Source organism: Natrix helvetica (assembly GCF_964273705.1).
Source record: "Natrix helvetica genome assembly, chromosome: 3".
Taxonomy (NCBI): domain Eukaryota; kingdom Metazoa; phylum Chordata; class Lepidosauria; order Squamata; family Natricidae; genus Natrix; species Natrix helvetica.
The window spans coordinates 97,150,455-97,166,839 of record NC_138549.1 but is presented as its reverse complement, the minus strand read 5'-3'; the positions used below and the strand labels follow the sequence as shown (position 1 = coordinate 97,166,839).

Below are 16,385 nucleotides of genomic sequence, written 5' to 3'. Positions count from 1 at the left end.
GGCCGGAGGGGAGAGTTGCCGGGCAGCTGCTCCCTTGTGAACTGGCTCCCGAAGAGCCGGGCACAGCCTCAGGGGCGAAGCAGCCATGAGATAACCATGCTCACGAGCAGCCGCCCGGCAAATCCCCTCTCCAGTGCCAAGTCGCAGGAGCCGGGGGGGGGGGAACGCTCACGTTGCTTGCTGCCTTCGGGATACTGCTAGGTTGGGGAGTGGAGTTCTGCCTGGCCTGAGGGGAGAGTTGCCGGGCAGCTGCTCCCTTGTGAACTGGCTCCTGAAGAGCCAGGCACAGCCTCAGGGGCGAAGCAGCCATGAGATAACCATGCTCACGAGCAGCCGCCCGGCAAATCCCCTCTCCAGCCGGGCAGAGCACCATTCACTGACCTAGGGGGTATCCCTAAGGTGCCAAGCCATGTGGTGTTCTGCCCGCCCCCCCCAGCTCCTGTGGCTTAGCACATTCATGCATGGAGCTCTGCCCGGCTGGAGAGGGGAGCTGCGCGAGCGCCTGTTCCGCCCACAGCCTCACCAAGCCCTTGCGCAGCTCTCCCAGGCCACCGCCGCTGCTGCCGCCCCGCTCCAAACATAACTTCCAAACTCCAAAACTCGGGGCCAAGTCTTCCAGCATCGGCTGCTCTAAGAGTGCTCTCTATGGTGGGCCGGCTGCTGGAAGACTCTCTGTCCGGAAGACTCTCTGTCCAGCAGCCGGCCCACCATAGAGAGCACTCCTAGAGCGGTCGATGCTGGAAGACTCGGCCCCAAGTTTTGGAGTTTGGAAGTTATGCTCGGAGCGGGGTGGCGGTGGGCGGTAGCCTGGGAGAGCTGCGCAAGGGCTTGGTGAGGCTGTGGGCGGAACAGGCGCTCGCGCAGCTCCCCTCTCTAGCTGGGCAGAGCTCCATGCACTGACCTAGGGGGTATCCCGAATGTGCTAAGCTGCGGGAGCGGGCAGAGCACCACATGGCTTGGCACCTTAGGGATACCCCCTACGTCAGTGAATGGCGCTCTGCCCGGCTGGAGAGGGGATTTGCCAGGTGGCTGCTCGTGAGCATGGTTACCTCATGGTTGCTTCGCCCCTGAGGCTGTGCCCGGCTCTTCGGGAGCCAGTTCACAAGGGAGCAGTCGCCCGGCAGCCCCAAAACAATAAGCCCTCCCTGATAATAAGCTCAAGGCCATATTTTGTGGGGCAAAAGAAAATAAGCCCCTGTCGTATTTTTGGGGAAACACGGTATTACTTTTAAACCTATTTCTACATAAATGTATCTAAATGAGATATTTTTCTGTTGTAAATCTGCAGGTGACTTAGTATTTAATATTTAAAGAATTAATTTAAATAATAATTAATTTTTAATACTTGCCAAAAAAATCCTTGGCAAGGGGCTGTTTGGATTCAAAGCCACAACACAAACATTACTTATACAAAAATAGATATATTACAATCTCAACTATAAATACGGATTCACAGTTTGGTTTTCAAGGAAAACCAGGATTGCAAAAAGAGTTATATTTTGTTAATGTTTATATTGTAATATTTATAAGCACACTTCTTTTATAAAGGCATACATTTTTCATACTAAAGCTTCGTTTAAAATATTTTTTTTCATGCTATCAGACAGAATAATACATTTCCACCTTTTTTAGTTACAATATTACAAATCTCAACAGGAACAGCAAGAAATGCTATCTTCCTATAAAATCCTAGTAGAATTTATGCCAGATTACCTGTATGATATGTTCTGGACCAGGGGAAGATAACCGTACATTTTGTAAGGAAGAATGAGTTCTTAGCTTTCTATCCAGAAATACTTCTTTGCTGCATGCATAACACCAGACACGAAGTGTTGTAAGATTAACTGTTAAACAATGCTTTGTTTCCTAGAAAACAAAATATTAATAAATGATATTTTTCATTATAACCAATATGAAGACTAAGTGCAGTGTGTTTGTGTGTATATATAAATCTGCACTGCACATATACTGTACACACATAGTCTAAATCAATCCACTGCAGCTTGAACATCTCTTTACTTAATCATTATAGACTCTAATTGTCCATACTGTGGTCAAATGCTGTTTGGTATACAGATTTTTTTCCCACTTCCCAATCTAGAGTCTGAGTGATCGTAAATTAGCCAATTTGCTTAAGAGACAACTAAAATCTAGTATCCCTGCTCCTGGTATAGCAACTCACATACAGACTCATATATTTACCCTCTCACCAACTGATAAAGATTATTGCCTTATAATTTGCACTTTATATAGTCTTTAGCAGATCATGCACAGGGAAGATGAAGGAGACAGATGGTTAAGTCCACATGTACTAAAAGGTCAACAGACAGTTTCAAGGCAATACCATACTAAACAGAATAACAGCAGCAAATCTCCCTGTATAATTATTAATATCCTTCCCATGAAACAGTGCATTTGTCGTCGGATTAATGTTGTTTAGAGTGTGTTCCCCTTGCTTCAAGACTCTTGACTGCAAAATAATGCAGTTTTACTAGTTCAGAATTGAAATAATGTTTTGTAATCATTTTTCTTCCAATATCAAGTTTCTACATAAAGTCCCCTTTAGCAGAAATATTTTGGGAATTACAAATTCAATTATAACATGTAATTTTCATAAAAATGTATCAAACTAAAGCATTTTACTTCATTGCATTCTGTGAACACTAATACCATAGCTATTTATTTAGTTATCAAATTACTAACTAAAGCATCAAAATATTGGCAAACAATATACAAGACAAAAAGTTTAATGCTTAAAAGCAGTTTACAAAGATTATTTTACCTGCTCCACATACATATTATTCATACACAATTGTTCAAAATAAACATTATCAGAGTCAATTTAGATGACCATGGATTTAACTAACCTTTCTTGAACAGTTAAATAATTCAGAATTTTAACTTGTCATTTCCTTAGTTGGTTAATATTCTCATATATTGATATGCTTGTTTTAATATATATATATTTTGCTCACTGAATTCCTCTCAGAAAAACAGAATATAAATGTACTGAATAAATTATATAGGAAATTGAATTATTCTGGGATTCCAACATAAAGCTATTCAAATTTCTGTTAATCATGCATATTAATAAATTATCATTAGAGAAATCTGGCAGGACAGAATGCTATGTGTAACCACAGAGCACCAAGAAATTCTGAACTGTGAAGATTGTGTAAACTGTGAAAAGAATATGCAAACGTACCTCTGAATGTATGGTGCTATGATCTATATGTGACTCCCCACAACCAACATAGGAACATCTATTCTGTTAAATCAAACAAAGTAAATATTAACAAGATGCAATCCACTACAATAATAAACAACTAAACCCACTGCTTCTTAGAAAATTTGGGCAGTTTGCTTTCTTAGCAAACTACTAGAATCACTTTAAAAACAGAACAATGACAGTGCCAAAGAAAGTCTCTGAAGAGGCATGGTAAATAGGATTGTTGGAATGATTTATGGAATGGACCAAAATAGTCATACTTAATATTAACAAATCTGTTATGCAACCTTTTTGGACCATGATTTGTACTTATTTTAGAAGCCAAATTAAAAATGTAAAATCTATAAATTAATTTCTCCCTTTGCAACAAACCATCCAACTCTTTATTTTATTGTTAGGTCACACGTATGACCATGTGGTTCACTTCTTCATTTCTTTTTCCCTTTCCTGCATTTTAGCTTTCTTTCTGATTTTTTTCTTTTCCTTTTCTACTTTTTTACATTAGTTTTTAATATTCCTTTTAAAAACATTTTAATAAAAGTTATAAAAAGTATGGCATATTCTGTTAATTATGTATCCTTTAGAACTATTATTCTTTTCCATGATCACTTAAATCATATCAAATGATATTTGCATATTTATTATAAATTCCATTTCTAAGGCAACCTATACACAATTACTCTTTTATGGCCAAACGTTAGCCATAACCCTATAATTACTTGAACCAGAATATATATCATAAAAACATTTCCTAACATTACATAATGAACTTCAGCATCTACCAAAGCTTTTCAACTTCAATTCATTTATCTGACTAAAGATAAATGTCTATTATAACATAAAATGTCTGTTTACAAACATGGTTAATATTGTATCTCCCTGGAAAGCTCTGCTATGAAACTGAATAGCTAACAAAAACAAAGAATGAAATGTATCAATTTATTTGGACTGATTCGAATTCTTACTACAATGTTGAATTAATATCGCAGTTTATATGTATGTTACACTAAAATCTTCTGATTAACACAATGAAGTTAAAATATAAAGTGACTTTTCAGAAAGAATACACAGGCAAATGTTACAATGCTTTTCATATACCATTCCATTTAGGTAGGGAACTATTTTTTTCACAAAAGAGACTTTAAAAACTATATGGCTTTGCTAAATCATCTTAAAAATATTCTCTGGAATTCTCTCTAAACATAATAGAAACAACATATATTTCATCCCACATTTCCAATAAAAATGGAATGTTGACCTGCAAGTTTCAGATGAAATTAAAATGTACTGTGGTTCGACTGTTAAGGCACTAGACTTGATTGCCAACTTTGCAAATGCTAAGCAGAGCTCAAAAATGGATTTGAAATATAGCCTTCATTAAGGAAACAATATACAATTTCCATACAATCATACCATCCAGAAATATCAAGTAGCTTTAGTTCTGACTAGAGATCAATAAAAGTCATAGACAGATTCTACTTCCTGTTTCTGTGGAAGACGGACATGCTGTCCGCCGCTCGCCGTCCCGGGGCATCCCTTGTAGGGGCGCCTTGTAGGGGCGTCCTGCCGAGGGGGCGGCTTGCTAGAGCCCCCTGGAGCAGCGGCGGCAGCAGGGGGGCTGCCAGCTTTGCCCTAGGCACTGGGAGGCTTTTGGGTGGGGGCGCCTGCCACGCGCGCTTTCGTCCGGAGGAGATCGGAAGAAAACGCTCCACTTGAAGGCAACAGCAGAAATGCGGTGAGGGGGGAACCCCCCCGATGTCTTTCTTTTTACTTTCTTTGAACAACCAAGTAAATGAGGATTAGCAGTATCCTTAAGACTCTTTGATCTTTGCGAAGTGTTAAGATTGGAGAGGGGGGTTTGTTTTCCCCCCCTTCTCTCGGAAAAGCGGCTCTACACGATCTCTCTCTCTCTCGGAGGAGAGAGGGAGAATTGGGGGGAAAAAAACCTTTGATATTCACTTCTTTCAAGCAATGGGGTAACAACCCTTTTTAACAATTGCGGAAGAAAGAAAGTGAGCTGACCTAAAAAGCTATGAATGGAAACTTTCTAAATGACTGTTCTCCGATCCCTGGGGAAGGCTGAGCCAAAATGGCGTTTCTTCCCCCGTTTCTGCTGTCGTTACAAATGAACTCTCGTCTCTGAAAAACTTTTTGGGCTGGAATTATAAAACCCAGGTGAACCCTAGAGGAATCTCCTTGTACAACTCTTCCTTGGATTGGGAAAAATTGACCCTAACCAGAGGGGAGCCGTATTGAAGATCGATATCCCACACTGGACTTTGCCTGTCTCTTGCCCCCCCCTGACAGCGCGCTCCTACAGACGCCATCTTTTCTGCTTAGACCTATAACTTTTTTTGAACTTTGAAATGCCTGCCAAAAAGCCTCCACCCAAACCAGCCTCGGCTCCATCTTCTGCTGTCTCAAGCCCAGTTCCCCCGCAAACGCAATTAACCTCTTTTTTGCAACCAAAAGCTCCCGAGGCGGAACAGCAGTCTCAAGAAATGTTCCACCAAATGTTTCAGACACTCTTAAAGGGACAGGACGAAATAAAAAAGCAGCTGGCGGACCTAAAGGAAGAACTCAGACAGAATCAACAACAGACTTTACAAAATAGTCAAAAAATAAATGCTCTGGAGGAGGGTGCTGTGGGGGTGGGAGAAGAGATGAAGGCTTTACAAAAAAAAATGTTGGATTTGAGAGTTACATGGAAAAAATGGAATTTGAAAGGATGTCTTTTTTCCTTAGATTTCAAAATATACCTGAAACAGAGGGTGAAGACATAAGAGAGACCATGATAACAATGCTAGCAGATTATATTAAAAGAGATAAACAGCAGCTAGGGTGGGATATTGACCTGATATATAGAATCAATTCAGCATATGCTAGAATACACAATGTTCCAAGGGAGGTACATGTTAAGTTTTTTAGAAAGACTACAAGAGATGAGATTCTAGGAGTTCAAAGGGGGGAACCTCTAAGATATAAGGACAAAGAAATAACCATTCTGAAACAGATACCAAAAAGAATAAGAGATAAGAGGAAGAAATTCTTCTTTGTAACTAAAAAGTTATATGAAAAAAATATCTGGTTTCGGTGGTTACTTCCAGAAGGCTTGTTGATTTTTTGGGAGGGGGGTAGAGTGAGAATTAACACAGTGGTGGAGGCAGAAGCCTTCATGGGAAAACATAAGGACCTCCTAGGTGAAACAAGAGACGGCACACAAGACATGAAGGGGGGAGGAGCCTTGGCTCAGCCAACAGACAGGGGAGAGGAGACAGCAATGAAACTTAGGTCACAGAAATGAATTAAAAACATATCGCAATTGCTAATATAATGAAATGTAGAAGGAGGCGGTGGTGAGGCCCCTCCTCAAGAAGCCTTCCCTGGACCCAGCTTCTTTAGCCAACTATCGTCCGGTCTCCAACCTTCGCTTTGTAGCGAAGGTTGTCGAGAGTGTGGTAGCATGTCAGCTTCCCAAGTACCTGGATGAAGCTGTCTACCTGGATCCATTTCAGTCGGGTTTCAGGCCCGGGTACAGCACGGAGACGGCACTGGTCGCGTTGGTCGATGATCTCTGGCGGGCCCGGGACAGGGGCTGTTCCTCTGTCCTGGTCCTATTAGACCTCTCGGCAGCTTTCGATACCATCGACCATGGTATCCTACTGCGACGACTCGGGGGGTTGGGAGTGGGGGGCACCGTTTTACGGTGGTTCTCCTCCTACCTGTCGGATCGGTCGCAGTTTGTGTTGACTGGAGGGCAGAGATCGACTCCCAGGCGCGTCACTTGTGGGGTGCCCCAGGGGTCGGTTCTCTCACCCCTCCTGTTCAACATATACATGAAACCGCTGGGCGAGATCATCCATGGTTTTGGGGTACGGTATCATCAATATGCTGATGATACCCAACTTTTCATCTCTACCCCAAACCACCCAAATGATGCCCTCGATGTGATGTCCCGATGCCTGGAGGCTGTGCGGATCTGCATGGGGAGGAACAGACTCAAGCTCAATCCCTCCAAGACTGAGTGGCTGTGGTTCCCGGCATCCCGATTTGTACATCTTGTTCCATCTTTGATGTTAGGGGGAGAAATTCTAGCCCCCTCAGAGAAGGCTCACAATCTGGGAGTCCTCCTGGATACGCAGCTTAGTTTAGAAGAACACCTGACGGCCGGTTTGCCTGGTACGCCAGTTGCGCCCCTTCCTGGATCGGGATGCTCTGTGCACAGTCACTCATGCCCTCGTCCTTTCTCGCCTGGACTACTGCAATGCTCTCTACATGGGGCTGCCCTTGAAGAGCACCCGGAGGCTTCAGCTGGTCCAGAATGCGGCCGCGCGGGTTGTCATGGGGGTACCTAGGTGCTCCCATGTTACACCCCTTTTAGGCGGCCTGCACTGGTTGCCGGTTGTTTTCCAGGTGCGATTCAAGGTATTAATTATGACCTTTAAAGCGCTCCATGGCTTAGGCCCAGGGTACCTGCGAGACCACCTACTGCCACCAGTAGCCTCCCACCGTCCAGTACGATCCCACAGAGTTGGCCTCCTCAGGGTGCCGTCGGCCAAGCAGTGTCGGCTGGTGACCCCCAGGGGGAGAGCCTTCTCTGTGGTAGCGCCTTCCCTCTGGAATGAGCTGCCCCCGGAGCTCCGCATAATCCCTGACCTCCGGTCCTTCCGACGCGCCCTAAAAAGTTGGCTTTTCCAGCAAGCCGGCCTGGCCTGTTAATGTTAATGCTAATTTTAATTTATTTTAAATGTACTGTTTCTTTTTTTTTAAAAAAAAAAATCGGTTTGGTCTTTTTGGAATTGGGTTTAATTTTTTTTAACTTTTGTGATGTGTGTTTTTAATGTTGTACGCCGCCCTGAGTCCTTTGGAGAAGGGCGTCATATAAATCCAAATAAACCTAAACCTAAACCTAAGTGATATGAAGTATGGTTGAAGATGTCAAAGAATTGAGTAAAATAACTGCTAATATGAATGTAACAATGATATTTTGATATATATATAATATGAAAGAGATGCAAGATTCCGGGGAAGTACCACCTTCCGTATGATGTAGCTGTCAAAAAAAATTTCCCACATTTATGTACCCTTTTCCCCAAAATATTTGAAAAAAACCAATAAAACTTTTGTTATAAAAAATAAATAAATAAATAAAAGTCATAGACAAATAAATAATGATTGCAGAGTTAATGCCTGGCAAAGTTGCATTTCAGAAAGGGAAACTCTTAGTCATTGCATATTATATACAGGTAGTCCTCGACTTAAGACCACAATTGAGCCCAAAATTTATGTTGCTACGAGACATTTGTTAAGTGAGGTTTGCCCTATTTTACAACCTTTCTTGACACAGTTGTTAAGTGAATCACTGCAGTTAAGTTAGTAACAAGGTTGTTAAGTGAATTTGGCTTCCCCGTTGATTTTGCTTGTCAAAGGGCTGCAAAAGGTGATCACATGACCTTGGGACATAGCAACGGTCATTAGTATGAATCCGTTGGCAAGCATCTGAACTTTGATCATGGGACCATGGAGCTGCTAAAAAAGTCATAAGTATGAAAAATGATCATAAGTCACTTTGAACGGTCACTAAATGAACTGTTGCAAGTTGAATATCAGCTGTATGTTAATTCTACTTACCTCTAAGCATGCCCACAGATTTGGTCCTTTTACTTTGCAGTCTTGGCAAGTCCCCTATTAAAACAACAAGGAATAAAGCAGTTAGTTAATAAAATTAGCTACCATATTTTTTGGAGTATAAGATGAACCTTTTTTCCTCAAAAAAGAGGCTGAAAATCTGGGTGCATCTTATACACCGAATACAGCATTTTTTTGCCTCCTGAAATCCCACCCCCTTCACCAAAATGGCCGTGCATACCCTTATGGAGGCTTTCAGAGAGCTCCTGGGGACTGGGGAGGGCAGAAATGAGCAAAAAATGGGCCATTTTTTGCCCCACCATCCCCCAGCAGCACTCTTTAAGCCTCCTTAAGGCTATGCATGCAATTTTTTTGACAAAAAAACGGGCCCGTTTTCACAAAAAACGGTTTTTTGCTCGTTTTTGCCCCCCTCCAGGAGCACTCTGCAAGCCCCCCCACAGCTATTCATGCCTTTTTTTTAAAAAATGGGCCCGTTTTCGGGAGGTTTGCAGCGTGCCAATTTTTTTCCCTTTCGGAAACCTCTTTAACTAATTGATGAGAATTACATTGATCAAGTGCTGTGAAAAGTCTTAGGTGCTGCAGATTGTCAGTGATTTCCTTCTCCAGCACATGGATAAATACAACTGGAAACATCTACCTACCTACTCTCTCTCTCCTTACCTACCTACAGTATTTCTCTCCCTCTCTCTCCCTCTACCTACCTACCTACTCTCTCTCTCTCTCTCCCTATCTACTGCATTTCTCTCTCTCTATCCCTCTACCTACCAACCTACCTACTTTCTCTCTCTCCCCCTACCTATCTACTGTATTGCTCTCTCTCTCTCTCTCTCTCTCATATATATATATATATATATATATATATATATATATCCCCCTACCTACCTACCCTCTCCCTATCTATTGTATTTCTCTCTCTCTCTCTCTCTCCTTCTACCTACCAACCTATCTACTCTCTCTCCACCCTACCTATCTACTGTATTTCTCTCTCTCTCTCTCTCTCCTTCTACCTACCAACCTACCTACTCTCTCTCTCTCCCTACCTATCTACTGTATTTCTCTATCTCTTTCTACTTCTCTCTCTCTATCCCTCTCCCTACCTACCTACCTACCTACCTACCTACCTACCTACCTACCCTCTCTCTCCCTACCTATCCACTCTATTTCTCTCACTTTCTATTTCTCTCTATCCCTTTACCTAACTATCTGCCGACACACTCTCTCTCTCTCCCTACCTACTTACTGTATTTCTCTCTCCATCCCCTTATCTACCTACCTACCAACCTAACTACTCTCTCTCTCCCTACCTACCAACTGTGTTTCTCTCTCTTTCTCTCCCTCTCTATTCCTCTATCTACCTACTTTTCTAAAAAAAAATGCCTCTTCAAAACCTTAGTGCCTCTTATACTCTGGACTGTTTTATACTCAGAAAAATACGGTAATATGGAACAAAGAAGAAAAACTCTATTGTTATACTAGAAATACTAAATCTTTATTGTATAACAACTTAAGAAAACTATTATTTTAAAGATGCTTATTTCGATTTTTCGACTACCGTGTTTCCCCGAAAATATGACCTGTCCTGAAACTAAAGCCTTGCCACATATTTCAGGTGGGCAAAAATATTAGCCCCCCTCCAAAAATAAGCCCCCTGGACAATTCCCCCCTCCAGCCAGGAAGAGCACTGCTCGCCGACCTAGCGGTATCCTGAAGGCACCAAGCCACGGGAATGAGGTGAGGGGCAAAGGCGCTTGTGTAGCTTGCTGCTTTCAGGGTACCGCTATGTCGGTCACTGGCGCTGTGCCCAGCTGAAGAGGGGGGGTAGCGGGGCAGCTGCTTTTTTGCGAGCGGGCTCCTGAAGAGCTGGGCACAGCCTCAGGATCAAATGGCTGTGTTGCGCTGTCGCAGCAGTAACACAGCAGCCATGAGGTGACCACGCTCGCAAGCAGCCACCCGGCAACCCCCCCTACCATAGAGCGTACTCCCAGAGTGACATACGTCCTCCATGCTTTGAAAGCCGCAAAAAAATCCCTAGCAGCGGGCAGCACCAGTAGCGGAGATACCCTGGCTCTGCAGGTACTATAGAGTTACCCAAGGGCATCGTGAGCCTGCAAGTCGCACGAGCGGGAAGCAGAAAAGCCGCTCGTGCAACCCCCCTCTCCAGCCATGCAGAGCCCCATTCACTGACCTAGGGGCATTCCGAAAGCGCCGAGCCGTGGGAGGCGGTGAACAGGCGCTCCCATTGCTTGGTGCTTTCCGGGTACCGCTAGGTTTGTCAGCGGCGCTGTGCCCAGCTGGAAAGGTGGGTTGCCAGGCGGCTGCTCGAGAGCGTGGTCACCTCATGGCTGCTGTGTTGCTGCTGCGACAGTGCAACACAGCCGTTCGACCCTGAGGCTGTGCACGGCTCTTCAGGAGACCGGTCGCAAGGGAGGAGCCGCCCAGCAACCCAAAAACAATAAGCCCTCCCCTTTAATAAGCCCAAAGCCATATTTCGTGGGTCAAAAAAATATAAGACTCTGTCGTATTTTCAGGGAAACACGCTAGTAGCTTGTAAAAACTATGTTACTAAAATATGACATTCAAATTTTTTTATTAATGTACATTATTACTTCTAGCCCATAAATACATGATACATTCCCCACTTAATAAATTAAATAAAACTTCATGACTTCTTCCGAAACATTAATTTAATAACACTTTAACAATGAACATATATTGACTTTAGTTAAATGACAAAGATGAGACTAAGAATGAAGCAAAGATGAATTCAACAAAAAGATTATTAAATAGAAACTCACATGAGATTTGTGTATCAAATCTTCTTTGGTTATCTCACCAACAGATTCCAAATGTGAACAATCATTGTTTTGCTGAGGCATTTTAACAGCAATCACGTTCAAGTATTTATAAACAATATCATCTACATATCGAGAACAAAACACTATTATAGTATTATGAAATGTAATTGGTACAAACAATATGCAACAAACTTTATTAAAAATGAAAACAGATTATATAATTTTATATCATTTATATTAACATTATGGAATGAATATAAAATAATGCAAAGAAATGGACTATCTGAAGATTAGAGCTGTGGAAAGCACTGAAAAAGGGGCACACCACAGAACATGTTAGTACAAATGAATCATCATTCCTCCAAATATCGCTGCTTTATAAGTTGTCATCAGCCATAGCGCCTAGGTATCCTAGTAAAAGTATTTTTGTTTATGAACAAGGGAACAACGTTCAAAGCAGTTGTGTTAGTCTTTCAAAAAATATGGCCACTGTATTGCTTTCAGGAGTGCCAACAAGCTTTGCAAAAATCTGCTTTCAAATACTATGTTTTACAAAAACAACATTCAAATACTATGTTGTAAAAAAAGAATATCTAAACTTGCTAGAATATATAAATAAAATTTGTTAAACACATGAGAAAAGCAGTGAATATGCTCTATATACTACAACATAGATATTGATTCCCAATCATGATGATGCCAAAATGATGAAACATGTACTGTGACATCACAATACAAGCTTCACCTTAATTTGCACCATGACATTGCAGACAAGCATGTAAAGGGCAGAATTGTGTTGCAATGTACATTCATCCCTCCCCTCCATGGATGACTTTAATTCATTATAGTATTTATTTGTTTTTCACATTTCTATATAAATGGAGATTCATATTTAGAAGAGTTCATAACCTAATATAAAACAATAAATACTAATCCTTTGTAATTCTATACATTGATGACATGGAGAGACTTTGCTCTTAAAACCTAGCACACAGTTGCCTTTTTCCAGATCAGAATATGAGTTTTATTACTAGAAGCTTAACTACATTTAAATTTTAACCTTCATGACAATTCTTGATTTTGTAATGGCTGAGAATATTCAATAGATCACCCATCCGGGTTCCTTGCTAAAACCTCAAAAAAAATTTTTTTTAATGCTATATGCAGTTGAACATACTGTTGGAAAAATATTTGGTGCCTTTAGTTTCAATGTTAAATGTATTTTATTGTTAAAAATATATACCTAGGTTAGCTTTGGATTTACATTATCATTCTTCTCACTTACATGCAGCTGAGCTAAAGGATACAATGAGAAACCACTTCCTTTATTTTCTAGTGTTTTTAAACAATATTATATAAAAAAGAATAACAGATAATATAGTGTTTTCAATTAAGGTATGCAACTAACAAATTGATGTATTCTTGAAATCATGTGCATTTCAAATAAATGGCTTTCACCTGGTCACTCAGGCAATTTTGCACAGCATTTTACCCAGTTGCTCAAATTCTTCATATTCTTGATTTCATATGGGCAGAGTACTTGATGTAATTAAAGTTAAAGTCACCTCTGAAGAGGGGGGCACATACTGTAAATCCAATAGACAAGCAAACTAGGACAACATATCCTATTATTTTGTGATTCCTTTTGGTCTATTTGTATACATTTCAAAGAAGTGGATTATCAAAGCTAGATTATCTCCTGCCACCTATATTCTTTGGACCTTTGCCACCCTGGCTATTGTGGGAAGTAGATGAAAAATGCATGGATCAGAGGTGGGTTCCTACCGGTTCGCACCGGTTCAGTAGAACCGGTTCGTCAAATCTACCGAACTGGTTAGAAGAGGTTAAACCGGTGGACCCATAAGTAAGTTCTGGAACGCCTACCCCGGCCCTGTCGCTCGCTGACCCCCGCCCATCCAGAAGCTGCTCCATTGCTCGCTCCCCCGTCCGTCCGCACTATTCTAGCCCCGCCTACCGCTCACTGATTGGCTACCTCACCAATCGCCCCGCCCGCCTCTAAGAACCCTATCTAAATCCACTTACCTTTTTTCCTGCTTGGCTCTCTATTGCTGCCTGCCGACTCCGAGGAGGTAAGTAAGCTGCAACTAAGCATGGGGAGGGGGAGTGCTGCTGCGGCCCTGCACTATAAGCGAGTCTGGTGACCTTTTGCGGCCTTGCAAGGATCCCAGGCTCGCTTATAGCGCAGGGATGCAAGGCCGCCAGAAAGCACGGGGACGGGGACGGCAGCGGGAGCTTACATGGTGCAGCTGGTGTCTTTGACAAGTTCGGGGACCTCGCAAGGCCTTTGCAAGGTCCCCGGACTTGCCTAAGATGCCTGGCCGCCAGAAAGTATGGGCGCAGGTATAGGGACGGTGGCGGGAGCTTACGCAGCGCGGCCGGCATCTTTGACAAGTTTGGGGATCCCGCAAGGCCTTTGCAAGGTCCCCAGACTTGGCTAAGATGCCTGGCCGTCAAAAAGCATAGGCACGGGAGTGGGAATGGCAGCAGGAGCTTACGTGGCACGGCCGGCATCTTTGACAAGTTCGGGGACCTCGGAAGGCCTTTGCAAGGTCCCCAGACTTGCATAAAATGCCTGGCCGCCAGAAAGCACGGGCGCGGGGACGGCGGTGGGTGCTTACAAGGCACGGCTGGCATCTTTGACAAGTTCACGGACCTAGCAAGGCCTCGGCATTTTTTGCTTCGGGGTGTGTTGCAAGAGAGAGGGAGTGAAGACCTTTTCCGGATTCTTGGTGGTGGAGGTGCGGGCCCGTGCTCAGCAAAGCAAATCCAGGGAAGTCCTTTGCGCCAGCCGGAAAAGGTCTTCACTCCCTCCCTCTTGCAGTACGCCCTGATTCGAAAAATGCCGAGATCGGCACATGTGGGACTGCTGCTCCGATGTCCAGGGAGGCTAAACCAAGCCGTGCGCCTCTCCCAGCCGCTTTCGCAGCTTCCCGGAACGCCAAGAACCTTCGCACTCTTCTCCGCACTCTCCTCGGCTCCTCGTGACTGCAATAGACGTCCAGAAGTGGCGGGGGCTGGAAACCCAAGCCCCCATTAGCCCCAAAAGCCGATTCTGGACATCTATTGCAGTCGTGAGAAGCCGAGGAGAGTGTGGAGAAGAGCGCGAAGGTTAGGGTTACTGGGCAACGTGTGTGTATGTGTGTGTGTGTGTGTGTGTGGCTGGAGCAGTTCCCTTCTGAATGGAGGGAGAGGAAAAAAGTTGGGATTCTCCCTGCTGCAGCCTTTAAATGGCAGAGAGAAGCCAACTCCACGCCCCCATTCACAGAGGAACTGTGGCTCCCTTTATGCCCCCCGGCCCCCTCCCTCCCGGGGGTCGAAGCACCTGAAAGAGACAGGCAGGCTGCCACAGCTCCACTGAGAAGACATTTCTGAGAAGAGAAACTTCTCCGGTCCGGCTGCACCCGAGCTGGTCGCCAGGGAGCCACAGCCAGTGCAGGTGAGCTGCGTGGTTGCTCCGATTGCATGGGCGCTCCACCAGCTCGGGTGCAGCTGGACCCGAGAAATTTCTCTTCTCAGAAATGTCTTCTCAATAAAGCTGTGGCAGCCTGCCTGTCCCTTTCAGGTGCTTTGATCCCTGGGAGGGAGGGGGCCAGGGGGAGCATAAAGGGAGCCGCAGCTCCTCTGTGAATGGAGGGAGAGGAAAAAAGTTGGGATTCTCCCTGCTGCAGCCTTTAAATGGCAGAGAGAAGCCAAACTCCTCACCCCCCACCCCCTTTACAGAGGAGTTGCTGCTCCCTTTATGTGGATGTAATGTGATATTTTGCAAGGACTGGGAAAACTCTCATGCAGTCTCTGAACAAGAAAAATGTATTTGAGTGTTAATGGGGGAAACAGGTGGGCTAATTATAATCTTAAACTATTTTTGGCTTACTATACAGATAATTTAGTGCAAAGCCATGCACAACAGTATTAGATTTCTGTGGTTTTATCTTCCTTAGTTGGTTTTGGGGAGAGCTATGGGAAGCTAAAACAAATGCTGTGTAACAAGGAAGTGTAAAACATTCCTTTTGATTCATTGGAGAATTAAAACCAAACATTATTTCAAAGAAGAGAAGTTTCATATCATGCACTTTCATCAAAACTGTTTCACATACCCTTAAATCTGGGGGGGGGGAGAGAGAGAGAGAATAGTGAACATCTAGGAAGTAGGGTAGTAGTGGCAAATATCTAATAATATTGTGATGCAACTATTATAAATTGTTCAGCAATAATTTAACTAAAAGAATTGTGCATACTATATATAAATTGTTACTTCTTAGCAGGAAGTCCAATATTTTTTTCTTTGGATTTTCAGTACTCCAACATACTATTCTTTTTTATTGGGGATATATTTATTGGGTTTCTGTCTCCCATCAGTTAAGAAGACAAGAACTGCAAAGCAGGTGGTTGTGTGCAAATATCGTAAGTATTTTTGGAATTATGTGTGATGCTACCATTGTGAATTTCTTGTTAAGAACACTTATCAAGTTTTAATATTATGACTGTCTAACTTATTTAGAGGGCGAGTGCTTGCTTGTTGCAGTAAAGTACAAATGCCATAAGCAAAATACCTGTTTACTCAGAGGTATATTCCTGCTTAAATTGCTTGATAGCAGTGTGCAGAAACTTTAAATTGTATAGCTCACATCAGTACAGAAACCTTATATAGCAGTGACTACTCTTGGCTGTTTGGAACATATTGGAACATATTA

The 16,385-nt window shown here is 43.1% G+C and overlaps 1 protein-coding gene across 2 annotated transcripts in view; it reads right to left on the bottom strand.

Moving 5' to 3' along the window:
- Positions 1-16,385, bottom strand: part of USP33 (ubiquitin specific peptidase 33) — a 52,532-nt gene that overhangs the window by 32,143 nt on the left and 4,004 nt on the right. For both annotated transcript variants that reach the window (XM_081947410.1, XM_081947411.1), the window contains exons 2-5: positions 11,674-11,795; positions 8,861-8,914; positions 3,206-3,268; positions 1,714-1,866 (exon numbers count right to left, since the gene is read on the bottom strand). In XM_081947410.1, the coding sequence (XP_081803536.1) occupies positions 1,714-1,866; positions 3,206-3,268; positions 8,861-8,914; positions 11,674-11,754 (351 nt within the window). In that variant the 5' untranslated portion in view covers positions 11,755-11,795. The remainder of the gene's footprint in view (positions 1-1,713; positions 1,867-3,205; positions 3,269-8,860; positions 8,915-11,673; positions 11,796-16,385) is intronic.